The sequence below is a fragment of the Lissotriton vulgaris genome, chromosome 2_1 (genome assembly GCF_964263255.1).
Source record: "Lissotriton vulgaris chromosome 2_1, aLisVul1.2, whole genome shotgun sequence".
Taxonomy (NCBI): Eukaryota; Metazoa; Chordata; class Amphibia; order Caudata; family Salamandridae; genus Lissotriton; species Lissotriton vulgaris.
The window spans coordinates 519,759,246-519,774,049 of NC_141687.1; the positions used below are offsets into that span (position 1 = coordinate 519,759,246).

At 44.1% G+C, this 14,804-nt stretch overlaps 1 protein-coding gene across 1 annotated transcript in view; it reads left to right on the forward strand.

Moving 5' to 3' along the window:
* TMEM41A (transmembrane protein 41A) overlaps positions 1 to 14,804 on the forward strand; it is a 170,774-nt gene that overhangs the window by 57,787 nt on the left and 98,183 nt on the right. Inside the window, exon 2 of the mRNA XM_086955433.1 lies at positions 3,981 to 4,134. Within this exon, the coding sequence (XP_086811559.1) occupies positions 3,981 to 4,134 (154 nt within the window). The remainder of the gene's footprint in view (positions 1 to 3,980; positions 4,135 to 14,804) is intronic.

A 14,804-nucleotide genomic window follows, 5' to 3' on the forward strand; every position in this document is an offset into this window, starting at 1 on the left:
ATTCTGTAAAATCATCAGCAGCGGCTGTTCACTCAAAAAGCATGCAGCACATGCGTTCAATATCTTGCATTGAAAAAGCACTCTTGTCTGAGTAACAATGGTAATATGGACCCACTCATTCCAATTCTGCTTTTGGAGTCGGGCTTCGGTCAAAGAAAAAAACATTGAAAATCAACCAAGTCTCTCCTTTTCTGAGGTAACTACATTGGCTATCCATAGAAGCGAAAGATCCTAGCTTTAATTACCCAACTTTTCTGGTGTGCTAATAAGGCTGAGTCTCTCAAAAGTATTAGATAGGGAGCAAGCCAACATAGCGGACGCGACTCCCTCGAGCTCCACCATCCACCCTTACGGCTTAGCATTAACTAAATGTTGAATGCTTATTTTATTGAAACAAGGTTGGCTGCCTATTTGCTTAAGTTGGTACACCCGGATTATGACCAGATTGAATTTGAAGCGGGCTGAGTCAATTGCACTTATCCCTCAGTGGCTCCAGGCACACTTAAAATGGTGACACCTACTCGGAAGACAGACCCCACAAATGAAGACTATACACAACTGATGCAAGTGTAAAGAAATATTTGAGTTGCTGATTGATGCCACCCGCTTGCACTGGTGAGTCGATCATCCTGGGGGATCTTCTAGACAACAGGGATATTTTCACTGATCCGCGAGATAAAGGGGACCTGTGGCAGCCTGGCGACACTGGGACTCATTCTGACAGACACTAGAACTGTTGTGGGGCCCAGCACAATTAACTGCCGCACATATGATGAAATTTAAGGCTCCCCTCAAACACTGTATTGACTCACCTGTTTGCTGAGGGAATGCTCTGGCCTTGGTCTGTCCCAACTGCGTGACCTGTGCATCTCCCAGCTCAGGATACCTTTTAAATGCCAGTACTTAAACGGGGCGATGTGCCCCACTGATGGAGATTCTTAACAATCCTCTTTTATCTCGAGAAGGCTGGGTTGAGAAAACAGTTGCCATCTGTGAGGTGTTCGCTTTGTGACGTGGTTGCACAGAAGCACATGTTGCTGAAAGCGAGGGGTAGCCTTGGCAGGATTGCACATCACGGGCTGATATACCTGCCTAAAGATATCTAGCTTGCTGTGATTGTTGATGTGTGATCAGCAAGAACTTGCAATGTAGTTCATTAATTAGCTGGAAGCTTTGATTGCGATAAAGTAGAAGGTTGACCAGTGCACATAAGGCTTATGCTCTAGTATACCTCAATGCATTGAAGATCTTCAAAAGTTGCAGCCAAGGGAAGTGCTGATCCAAACCAGAGGAACCTGAACATGTCCCAGCAGGACAAGGCTCCTCCATTGTCTCAAAATAAGACAAAGCAACGTTAATGAAGAGTGATCTAAAGTCATGCCTCCAAGAACTATGACAGGAGAGGAAAAATTATCTGTGGCAAGAATTGAAATCTATGGGGAAAAGCATCAGTGCTCCCCTGCTATTTTCTGTATATAACCCCCATACGCATCCTCTCCCCCCTCTACCCAGGACACACAGGTACCACAAGCACACCAGACACTATCAAAGATCTAACCCCCGATCAATAACGATCAGTAAAACCCATATCTTAACTAACCTCGGTTTGATATACCCCTTTTGACATAGTATTGTCCCCATACACTCCCAACACCTTACAGAACCATTGCAGCAGGTAGGAGCAGTGGATCTTCCCTCCCTTTTCTTTCTTCACGTCACCTGTGATAGCAGAGCTAGCATCTATCCCTTCTGCCGTCACTGCGGACCGACATTGAGAGTCCCATCCTGATGCCCTACCGTCACCCTGTCTCCTCATGCAAGACAACGCTTCCTGTCTAAAGTGTGCAACCTCACATACTCTTGCCCAACCACACTTAACTCCATAGTCGATAACACACATGCGCCGTTCCAGCTCCTCCCATACCAAGAACACATCCCTCCACATCCCTCCCTTTCCCCGAGTCACCCTTCCAGCCCAGGGTTCACCTCAGGAATTCTCAAGCACCCCATGAACACCATCAGCCCTGCGCCCGGTGACTTCCCCTCCTACCTCCCATCCCCCTACCAGAATAAGAAGACTACTTTGTACTATATTATCTACTTTATTACTGTATGATGCTGTTACTCCTGGCCAATTGATGCCAATTACTCATGTTGTACCGATTTTCTCTGTTCAATATGAATCAATACAACACGAACAAAAAGCATCAATGGCACAGTTTCAACTCCTAACAAAGATGTACACCAATTCGATTGAAATTAGGCAAACTGGAGCTAGACATACTCTAGATAATCAGGACACATGTACCACACTTGTAAGTCCTATCCCTAGAAACTCAGGTGGACACTCTCCAATTGAAATGTGAGGATCTAGAAGATAGGACGAGGAGAGACCACATTATACTAGACTAATGACTGTTTCAGATGAAGTTGAAGGTACAGTTATTATCGCCCATGTGCAGGCCATCTTTGGCCATATTCAGATAGGGATTGAGAGGGTACATCGAATGGAATGAAATTAAAGGCCAAAAACACAAGACCCAAAAGCAATAGATGGAAGTTGGTATTGAACTGAGTAATAAATTACAGTACCCACAACAGATCATTCCAGTGAAAAGTCCTCAGTTCTGGTCTTCTCAGGTGTTCTTTCTCACTGCATATCCCCCCGAAAATTCAGAGCTTTTTAGGTACTGTTTTTGTTATTGCCTGCTGAAATGATTTTTTGGCAGAGTTTGTCCACTTATCAAGAAAGCTGTGCAGATCTGCATAAATAGATATTCAAGAAACTGGCCAAATGTGGGGCGAGGGAGGTGGCTCATTGGGGGTTGTTCGCTTCAAGAGAATGTTCTGTAGTGAACTGTTACTTGTTTTTCCTCCTACTGCATAGCAGTTCTTGTCTGCCCGTAGATTATCAGAAGCTACTGGCAATAGGGTCTACGTCCTGCCACACATGGCATCGGACATGCAAGTCAAGACAACACGTGAACAAGGCGCAGATGGGTTGACTGAATGACCTTAGACAAGTCGAAAAAGTATGTTATCAGCTGGCGAGCTAAGTGCACATTCGAAACGATGGGCCATGAAAAACAATTCCAGACGGCACCTCCAAGTTACAGGTGTGCGAATTATTGTCTAGCATTGAATGGACAACATAGGAGTTCATCCTAATTCAGTAATACTTCTATGTAAATATCCAGGAAAATTAAAAGCCTTTGATTCTTCTGATTGCCCCACAGCAAAGTGACAGACATTGGTAAAATCAGCAAGTCTCACATTTCAGTACCGTGAACTGACCTTTTGGCTTTGCCAGTGTTTGCTGATGAGGATCTGCAGCTGGGCTCGTATTGGGGATGTGGGGGGAGGGGCACATTGATCAGTGATATTAAGTTAAAAAAACGAAGTTTCTCAATAAGGGGTTGGAGAAATAATTTTAAAGCTGGCGGAGAGGAGGAAGCAACACAGAGCGTGGGAGTGGGGATTTGAAGGCGGACACCAGGGAGAAAGGAAGAGCATCTATGCACTCCCATGTAGTGCTCAAGTCAAATGAAAAAAGTAGTTCCCTTAATGTAAACAGTCGAAAGATCCAAGTCATTCAATTAAAGGATGGTAAAGAAGATGTGCTTCAGGGGTTGGACAAACACAAGAAGAGCAAGGTGGGCCTTCAAATAAGAAGCAAGCAAATGAGATTGACAAGGTAGCCAACTAATGGCAAACAGTAGGCTGACCCAAAGCCCTGCGAACGCATTGGTATGAAGCCTAATATTTTTAGACTACTCTTTACATTTTTATATATCATTTTTCACTATACTAGCTTTTTTGTGAATGTTTGTCGTTTGTAACGCCTACTCGGTTTCTTTTCCCTAATGTTTTATTTATAATTTCCAATGGGCTAATTTGTATATTGCCGAGTTTGGTGGGATTGGATACCACATGGATTGTTCTTTAGATTAATGATCTATATATTTCTCTTCACCCTATAGATCATTGACATTCCCTTCAGACCTTGATGAGCTGCGGGAACTTGCAGAAGATTTACAGTTTTATAAGCGAGAGCACCAGACTTATGTCTTGCTGCTTTTCTGTAGTGCATACCTTTACAAGCAATGCTTTGCTATACCTGGCTCCAGCTTTCTGGTAAGCAACTTTTTTTTAAAAGTGCATTTCACTTTTATTTGTCCGATTATCCGCATCTCCTTTTTTCTGTGCATTCCCAACATCTGATTGCAACACAATCCTTTGAAATATTCATAAAACTGTGCCTAGATAACATGCTATGGATATACAATCTCAACCAAATCTGTGTTTGTTGCCTATGTTTTCCAGCGACCCATGGGTACTGGAATTATCTTCCATATGTCATTTTGATAGTTTCTATAGTGTCTTCCTCGATATTTTTTTAGACATGCAAATAATTATTTAATGCTTGCCTTTTGAGTATTAATTCTGCAGCTCTCTAGTATTATAGCGCACAGGCCCTCACTTTGAAATTCTTAATTATTTATTATGCTTGGCAGTTCGGGCTGGACTGTTCCCATGAGGCACAGGGTCAGACTGATTTGCATATGGCCATGTCTGAACTGGGGTGGTGTGGAGTGCAAAAAAACGAAGGATTTGGGCCCAGATCTCTGTACTGGGGTGAATGTATGACATTGTTCTGCATTCTGTCCATCAACTGTGGTTTTTGCATTTGTCACCCTGAGTGGGATGGGTATGCTCAGACATGAGTCCCATGCTCTCCACACCACTGGATTCAAGCAAGCCAGGCTGAAGACGGCTGGAATGCCAGAAACCGGTCCTCGGAAGCTTGTTTACGGTCCAGGGAAGGCATGACTTGGCAGTTCGGGCTGGACTGTTCCCATGAGGCACAGGGTCAGACTGATTTGCATATTGCCATGTCTGAACTGGGATGGTGTGGAGTGCAAAAAAACGATGGATTTGGGCCCAGATCTCTGTACTGGGGTGAATGTATGACATTGGTCTGCATTCTGTCCATCAACTGTGGTTTTTGCATTAGTACTGGGAAAGACATACTTGCTCTGACTTTCTTTTTCCATAATGTTTTACCTTAAAGAAAGCCTACTTGGCAGCTTGCCATCTTGAAGCTGTTTTACAAAAAGTGCCCTATGGGCTCAATGGGAGTTTGCGCCCAGTTCTGGCGCACCTGGATACATTTTTGATATTATTGAAGTGGTCGCGATGCGCGTGCAGTCCCTTCTGTAATACAGATCTCGCTTTAGTTGCGCACATTTTTTAATAGTTTGAGCGTGAGTGGGCAGTCCCTCTTTTGGATGCAAATCATGCAATATTGTGCCATTGCACCCCTTCCTTATTACAAATGCGGGCATAGAGCCAACAACGCTGTTGGGAAGTCCATGCACCAGGAGGTCGCACCTGTGGATTGTGGAGGAGGATTAAGGCCAGAGACTCCACCCAGGTGCCACCCTCTAGGCGGGTGCAGCTTGTAACACGCATGCGGGGTATTTCATCTCCCCACCTCTCCCTTTAAACTGAGGCTGTGCCTCCAGGTGCAAGTGAAAGGCAGCCTGCTTCAAACAGCCAAACCGATTTCCATTATTGCCCTGTTCAGAGGACACGTACAAATTCATCTCCACATTCTGAACAGCATATTCTCTGTAATAGCGTGAGTCGAGAATGCACACAGCCAAGGTGGAATGCAAATATGTTGATTTGGAATTACGGTTACGCAAATTCCAAACTGGTCTTGGTGGTCTTCCAAGACTCCTGCACTTTCACTCTGTAAACAAGAAACCTGCGATAGTGAAAGCCGAACTAGCGTCCACATGAACTCAGAATACGGAAACGGAATCTAATTGGGAAGCCTTATGATGGAATACCCTGCTATTACGGGTTAAGTTGGAAAAACGTTCACAACAATTTATTCCTTAGCAAAATGGCTAGAATGATTAAAACCGAGGTCAATTTCAGTTCGCATGGGATTTTTTTCTACCTTTAAATGGAATGTAAATTCTCAGCAAACAATAGTACAGTAACAATTAAGGTCTAGACGTGGCATCAAATTAATGGCATTGTTCGGTATGCTTCCTTCATACAAAACACGTCTTATTACATATGCTACTTTGATGGACACCATACGACTAAGCATAGGACTAAGCATATGAATATTTAATCGCAAAATTGAGGCCACAATATAAAACCAAAGATGGACCTAATTCAGATCTTGACAGCACAGTTCCTGAATTGTAGGCCTACATCAAAACATTGTGGTGTATATTTGAAATAATGTTTGAGCTGGACTGGACATTTTGCAGATGGAGCAGAGCACCTCTACATCGGCCATTTTTAGAACAGGCCTTCCCTAGGATTCCCAAACATTTTTCACAAACTTGTTGCACCACTGAGTCGGGAACAATATTTCAAAAAAATTATTGGAATTGGCCGTCCCATTTTAATTACCTGTATTCCTCTTTCTTCCAGTTTGTAGAAGAAAAGGTCAATTATGTGTCAGTAAAGAAAGTGATGATGCTTAGGATTCCCAATGTTGTAGTGTCAAAGGTGCCTAGGAATTGAATTTAGCAACCTGTCTCTATTTTGAAATTACCTACTAAATCTAGTCTCTTTTGGAGGAACAGCTCATTCACTGGAGTACGAAATGCAGGAGGGAGCGCAGGCTCCATGTAACAGTTGAGTTTAAAAATATTAGGTCAAATCTCTTCTGTTTAGAAAATAATTCGAGGCTAAGGACTTTCAATTCATTTTCTTTTTTGCCTCCTTTCTTCATAAAGAGTTGTGAGGGAGGAAGTTTACACGTTGTCCTTTTTCGCCAACACCCAGTGTAGTGTGCACGTGCACTTCATCGACCTTTACTGGTTGTCTTTGTACAGGACACCTGATTAGATTGTTTACCTGGGTTGTGTGCTGCCATGAGTTAAATCATAAGTGAGTTCCTTAGGCCTTATTTGTTCCTGCTTCGATTTATGTTGTTGTGTTGTCTTTTTTGTTGTTTTTGTCCTACTTGCCTGCTAAGCTTGCTGGTTTTGATGTTTTGATTGTTGGTCTAAATATTGTAAATCTTTTCTTTGTTATAAGAAGGTAAATGTCTGTAATATTCGCTATATAGTAAAACCATTATTCTGTTTACTTGTCCTTACCTGTATCCTAATGGTACCACGTTTGAATGTGACGTTAGGTTTCTGGTGTGTTCCTGATATTCTGGTTTCATCAGTTGCTGAGTTGCCCCTGGGCTGGCAGGTCTGTTCTTGTCGTGGGCTTTTAGATTCATCATCATCTTCAATCAAATCTAGGAAACTTGCGGTGTGGCATTCCCCACCCTTAAACTTGTCAGGCCCGATTCCTGGGCCACTTAAAAATTAGGGCAATTGAGTAATGCTTTTCCTGTCGAGCCTAATGAACACATCTGAGACAGCCAGAGTTACCAGGCACCATAAAATCAATTCAAGAGACGTTCTCCAAAAATGAAAAAAAAACATAGCAGACCTGCAAGATCTGAATAAGGTTTTCTCAGTAACTAATCTCACGTTCCTATCTTAAGTCATAGAGAGCTGTTTAGCTCCCCAACTGAAACCATTCTTTTTTTTAAAAAAGTATTCTTTTTATTGTTAACGAAAACATCATCACAGCTTGCAAATTGTACAGCTCAAGTGGCCTGACAGTAAGTGACACATTGCAACGCAGCTCCATCTTATCATGGGAAGAAAACCTTGCAGTGAACGTAGGTACATCAGCGTGCCAAATCATCCGGGGATGGCTTTGACGCAGTGGCGGCTAATGAACTGTAAAAGTAGTGAGGCGTAAAAGTTAGTAGTGAGTGGAATGAAAATGTGTATCTTACAAGCGGCACCTGAGAGTGCACAGAGTGTGTGGGATAAAGAGCCCCAATAGCCAACACCTATACTAGTGGATTTCTTTCATAGTGCCAGTAGCATGAACGGCCACCACATTTCGATCCCTAGCTCATCATCACAACAGCATTTACAGATTGGGCACAAGCTCATAGACTTAGTCAAACCAGATGAAGTTTAAGACGCCTCTCCCCTCATCCTAATAAGATTCTAAACTTCAGTTAGGACAGAATAAAAAACGTTTTTAACTAGAACTATTATGGTTTTCCATTATTTACATGCTTCAGGTACTTTTCTGCCATGCTTTCCTTTACCACAGCTTCAACTCCTTTTGTGAAACACCGATGTATTCTGGTAATTGTAGTCTCTGATTATGATACTATGAAAAAGACAGATATCACCAGATTAGTAGCAGATTTAGTACGTGGGTTGCTAACCTCATGTGGCCCTCAAGTCAGGATGTGTGACGCACAGCAAATTACCAGGGTTGCATCTCTAGCTGACAAGCATGTCATCAGCAGCAGCGTAAAGCTTTCTATGTCGTGCAGGACACTTTACTGAAGTCCGTGGCATCTAATACAAAGCAGGCACATTTAAAATATAAAAAACAGTTAGAGTACTGTGACTATCTCGCCTGGTGCTCTGGCAATGGCCTCATTCTTCAGTCAGTCTTTTGCTCGCAAATGCTGACGCGGTTTCAGCGTGCCCTTATTTACACCAGTAGACAGAAATTGAGTCATTCTGTCATTGTGTTGCACCATTGCTCACTGATTTGTAGACATTTCCAAAGGGGTAGAACCCCATCTACCTTGTAAAGTGAACTTCGAAACACTTGTGAGAAATTGACGAAGATAGTGTAATAAAGGAAGATGCACAGTCCACTGTGTAAGAAGGATTCTTTATTCTTAGTTTCTTCCATGATGTTAAGTACAGGAGTAGACCCCACCTGGAGCCAGCTGTTAGCAGCTCAGCCTCAGATGACCAACTGCCAAGTAAGTTATAGAGAGCCACTGAGAGCCAGAGGGACACCCAGGCATTCTATGATGTCACAGGTATCATAGTACGGTCTATCCAAAAGAGAGCAGTGGAGAGGACATTTACTACACATCCTCTTCCCTTATGGAGAAAGAACAGAATAAGAAACAATTTGGTAAAGTACTTTAAAGGCAACAAGTACTGCATGAGATATCATTAGCATGAACGGAAATACAATAACATGCTAGATTTTAAATGAACAAAAACAACTAAATGCTACTATATGCCACATCCCCTTCCCTTAGAGTAAAAGCATGGTTCAAAATGAAAGAGAACCAAAGTAGCAAAGAAAGGTGGTCATGCTCACAAAAGGGTACACCAGAGAGTAAACACCCTGATAAAGGGAAGAAGATGTGTAGTAAATGTCCTCTCCACTGTTCTCCTCTGGATAGACTGTACTATGATACTTGTGACATCATAGAATGCCTGGGTGTCCCTCTGGCTCTCAGTGCCTCTCTATAACTTACTGGGCAGTTGGTCATCTGAGGCTGAGCTGTTAACAGCTGGCTCCTGGTGGGGTCTACTCCTGTACTTAACATCTGTGAAGGAACTTACAATAAAGGATCTTAACATACACAGTGGACTATATATATTAGGTTTAGCCCCAAAGAGAGAAGCCACCGCAGCGTGAATTCTTCGAGTAATTTATTGGTGACAGCTTAGACAGATCACGAGGCAAGTCTGTTCATCAGGCAAATAATGGCAACACCAGACGCGTTTCGGGAGCGCCAGTTCCCTTCTTCAATGGCACCAGCTCTGTGAAACACCAAACAGTGTTACTTGCACTTTTAATTTCCCAGGCTGCTTCAGTGAGTGGGGCCACTCCTGTGGCCTTCTGGTCTTGGTAGTGCAGGTAAAATATACAAAACTCATGTGAGTCCGTTCAGTGCACACTCGTGTAAAAACAAATATTCCCCAAGTGGGTCGATGTACAGCATGTCTCTGATTCAGCCTTTGTTTTTACACGAGTGTGCACTGAACGGACTCACATGAGTCTTCATGCTGCTGTGGCTTCTCTCTTTGGGGCTAAACCTATTGATGGATATGGAGATATATATATATCTCCATATCCATACTAATATAATAAAGAGAGAGCCCAAACCTTTGAGGCGCGTAATCTCAGGAACCATAGCACCAATCACAACACCCAATACAGCATTGGAAAGGGCAGTTGCAGCAGAAGGACATAGGCTATGCAGACGCCGACCATATACATTTAAAAGGTAAAAGAACTGTGCCAGCAAAGTAGTCCCTTGTGGGTGTGTCTGCGTTGTGCTGTGGGCGTGTGCTGGGGGGCGTGACAAACGCTGGGGGCTTGTGGTACGTTCCGTGCTTCATGCCATGTCTCATATCGTGTGCTAATCCCACCCTGCTCCCTTTAAATACCCCTGCACCCCATAATTATAACCCACCCTTACTCCTTAAAATACCCCAACACCCTTAAATACTAACCCATCTTAACCCTATAAATATACCCTATACCCCAAAACCCAAACCTATCCCTAAACCCTAAAAATACTCCTGAACCCAAACCTAGCTCTGATCCCTACAAATACCCCTGTACCTCAAACCCTAACCCACCCCTGAACCCTAAAAATACCCCTGTACCCCAAAACCCAAACCTAGTCCTGAACCCTAAAAATACCACTGTACCCCAAAACCCACACCTACCCCTGAACCCTAAAATGCCCCTGTACCCCAAAACCAGCCCTGAACCATTAAAATACCTCTGTACCTCAAAACCCAAATCTACCCCTGAACCCTAAAAATACCCCTATACCCCAAACCTAGCCCTGAATACTAAAAATACCCCAGTACCCCAAAACCCATACCTATCCCTAAACCTACCCCTGTACCCCATAACCCAAAACTATATCTGAACCCTTAAAATACCCAAACAACCCAAAACATATACCTCAGTACCCCAAAACTTATACCCCTATACCCTTACTTACCTTATCCAAACATAAAAAACATGCTTTTACCATTCATGCATTTACAAAGTTGTAAATATATGCGTGGTAAAAGCATATAAAATGTAATACCATGTGTTATAATGGCATTGCGGAGTCATGGTACTTTCGTAATGAAAGTATGCGGAGTGATGGTATGCGGAAAGAAAGTTGCGGAATAACGGGTGTTTACCCTCCCCCGGTAAGTAAATTGGTGGCACGGCGGCCCACATCTCCAGCAACATACTCATATTTTTTCACCACCCATTTGAAAAATGCACAGGTCTCTATCATTGATGGCCAGCACCGACATACACTTTTAGACACACCTCCTAGAATTGCGAACTTTAGAGCTGGGGAGCTATGTTCGAATCTCGGCATCCGCTCTACATCCTGTGATTCCAGACAAATCGCTTTGTCTCCCCGTGCCTACCACAAATGAATGTGTTCTTCTGTAATGTAAATTGTGCTCATGCCATGTTGTCGAGTTCACGCTATATAATATTGCAAGGAAAAATAAAGTAGAGAAACTCGAGTTCACACACTACTGAACGAGCACTCTTAAGTGCATCAGCAGTGCACTGTGAATCGGAGCGTTTCACAGGCCTGTCACAGATAAGAAATGCTATCAAAACGAAATCCTACAAAACATTATACTACTGACCGGCAGTAATTCATACTACGTCGGGACGGACAGCCCAGCTTGACTGTGTGTTCGAGGGCAGAACGTTGGGGACTCGAGGGAGTTCACGATTCAAGCTTCGGGGTTTGGCCGCATCATCAAACTTCCCCCCTTGACTGGCAATTCAGCGTCCATTGTAGGACATCACCGCAGCTCCGCACCTGGTCTCACTGGAGAGGTGAATTTTGGGAACTGTAGTTCGGAACAATAGACTACAGCTGCAACACAACCAGAGGAGCTTGCTGACCTCGCAACAATGGGAGGGGCCTAGGAGTACAAGAAGGAAGTTGGACTCACCTTGTTTTTAGCTACGGCATCTGAGGAAGGCTCATGCGAGCAGAAATGCATTATGCCACAAAAGCTGCTGAATAAAGAACCCCCGACAATCTCCCCGCTGTGTCCTCATGCTTCTTTGTTGGAGAGGCGTTCTTTGGATATTTCACGCGCTTGCCAGTGCGCGTTCTGAGGACCTCGTTCTACAAGTATCCTGCAGCATACTGGCAATGTGGCACTTGTTTCTCCGAGTTATCGGAATCTGCAGGATCGCCTCCGGATCAAGCCTTGCTGGTGTCTCGATCCTACCGAGACACAAGATGGCGGCCGCTCTGGACTGTTTGGAATGTTGACAGACACCCGAGAGCCAATCAGCTTTCCGCTCGCGAACTCGCGTAGCGCGCTGGAGCGCGCTCCGGTGCACGTACCGGGGCGCGCTTATAGATATATATATATATTTTATTTAACCTAAATTACTCAAAATCCACTGGAGCACATATTTTGAGACATAGCAAAGGCACATCGGGCTACCAGTCCCTACAATTTTGCCAAGTTTGGTGGAAATCCATTCAGCCGTTCGGGCTAAAAGTGAGTCCAACCGCCCTATGGAAATTAACATGGGGAAAACACGTTTTGGGACCCCCCTTTTATCTCGGCCCCCGCTTGACGAATCCCCCCCCAAACTTTCAGGGAAGGAGCGGAGCGCAGAGAGACAAATTTAAGGAAAATTACAGGCAGATTCCTCAACTGGCGCCAAAGTACTTCCCAATAGAATGTTGCAGATTTCTTATGGAAAACAATCCTAACTATAACTACCTACTGGCGACTGCCAGTAGGTAATATATATATATATATATTAATATATTAATTCCCTTGTATGTATTTATTTATTTATGCATCTATATTTATTGTACATTAAGGTTCTCATAAATGGGTCATCAAGGAGAGCATATACATATGTATTTTTCAAATGTAATTTTGACTGTACATTCTTGCACGTTGAACCGTCATCTTTTACTATTCGAGCATTTATGCAGTTAGTTAAACTAGCCAGTGTGTTTTCTATGTTTGTTACACCTGGCATGCAATAATTGGCCAAGAGCCCTTTAAATTGAGCACACCCACCATGTAACAGTGTCATGTGATCACGCGTCGTGGTGGTAAGCTAATAAAAACCACTTTTCACTATACCTGGGTTTGCCTCATCTTCTTTTGCTGCCAGACCGCTGCAGGACGTCTTTATGCTGAATAAATAAATAAATATATATATATATATATATATATATATATATATATATATACACATACATACACACACACACACACTGGTTTTTCTCGATATATGCACCAATCCATGTCGCCCTCCCACTCCCTTAGTGTCTGAAGCATACGTACCCCCCATTTCCGTGCATCATTCCTCTTGGCAACCATCAGTCCTAATGTCACCCAAGTCTTCTCCTTACTACCCAAGTCCGTTGGTCCCCATATGTTTAGGAGACATCGCTTGGTTTCTATTGTTGTTGTCTGTCCCAGGACTTCTCCCATAACTGAAACAATTCTTAGTAGAAAGTGAGCTTGTCTATACTCTCCAATCGGGTTAGATCTGGTTGTAGAACAGAGACAGCACTGAAGAAACGGTATCCGATTGGCTTTCCTACTGCTTAGAAAATATGAATCGGCAAACAAAAAATGCACCCAGGTATCCATCTTGTTGACCACGAGATATATAATATATGTGTGTGTGTATGTATGTATATATAATATATATTATTAGCTACTGCCTACGGGTGGTCGCCAGGAGGTAGTTCTAGTGAGGACCTGGTTTCATTAAAGAAAAGCGTTTTTTCCTTTGCCAATATCTTTGGTGCCGTTTGACGAATCTTCGCTCAGGTCAGCTGCTGTCAAGCAGGGGCTGATTTAAAAAAAAAAGGGGGGGGGGGGTCCGAAAACGCGTTTTCTCCATGTTAATTTCAATAGGAAACTTTGGACAAGAATACAGCATGTACTGCTTAATTGCAGCAAATTTGTCGAAAAAGTCGCTCTTGGTTAATAACACGTTCTTTTTGCTAAATGGTGTAAATCATTTAGGGAGTTCCTGAGAAAAGTAAATATTTACAGATATACAACTGGGGATGCAGAGGATCTGCAAACTCTCTCGATCTTGAGCCTGAGATCGGATTGGTTGCCAACACTTCAAACCAGGAAGAATTGCCAGGCATCTTGTGACTCGGTTGAACAAAGTCACAAGCCAAACGATAACAAAAACAAGAAAAGGGGGGCAGGGTAGAAACACCCTGACCGCCTGCTCAGGGTCCCACAGGAACTCTGAGGGCCAAAAAAATCATTAATAAAAATAAAACTTTGGTACCATTCGCGTTTCCCGATGTATTTTCTTTTTTTTAAACTAAGCGTGGGCTCCTGTGCTTTGTTTGTACTAAGCCCCCGGGTGGGCCAGGTCCTGGGGGTAATGAGATTATGTAGCGGGGCCCCCGCTGAACACCACCTCCCCAGGGCTAAACTGGTTAAATGTGGGCCACACGGCCCCGCAGCAACAGGGACCGCCACCTCCCTGAGGCGATAATTATTAAATGCGGGGGACACGTGCCCCCCCCCCCCCAGGCAGCCCCAAGGACCGCCATCTCCCACGAGCTTATTTGATCACATTGGGGGGGCACGTGACCCCTACAGCCCGGGGACAGCCACCTCCCAAGGGGCTATACTCCATAAAAGTGGGGGGCCACGCGGCCCCTCTGCAGCCCCAGGGACCGCCACCTCCCTGGGGCTACATTTTTAAATATAGTGTGCGGGGGCAGGAGGCGTGGCCCCAGCAGGCACTGCGGGGCATTAGGGCTCCCCTGGGGTCCCAACGTTGTGGCCATGCCCTGGGGGATGGGGTCCCTGGGGCTGAAATGGCTTAGGAGGGGGGACCACTCTGCCCCACTTCCATTATTTTTTGAAACCCAAGGCCTGGCCGCAGGGAATGGGGAGTCCCCGTGGCCCGTAATTTGGCCCAGGGAAGGG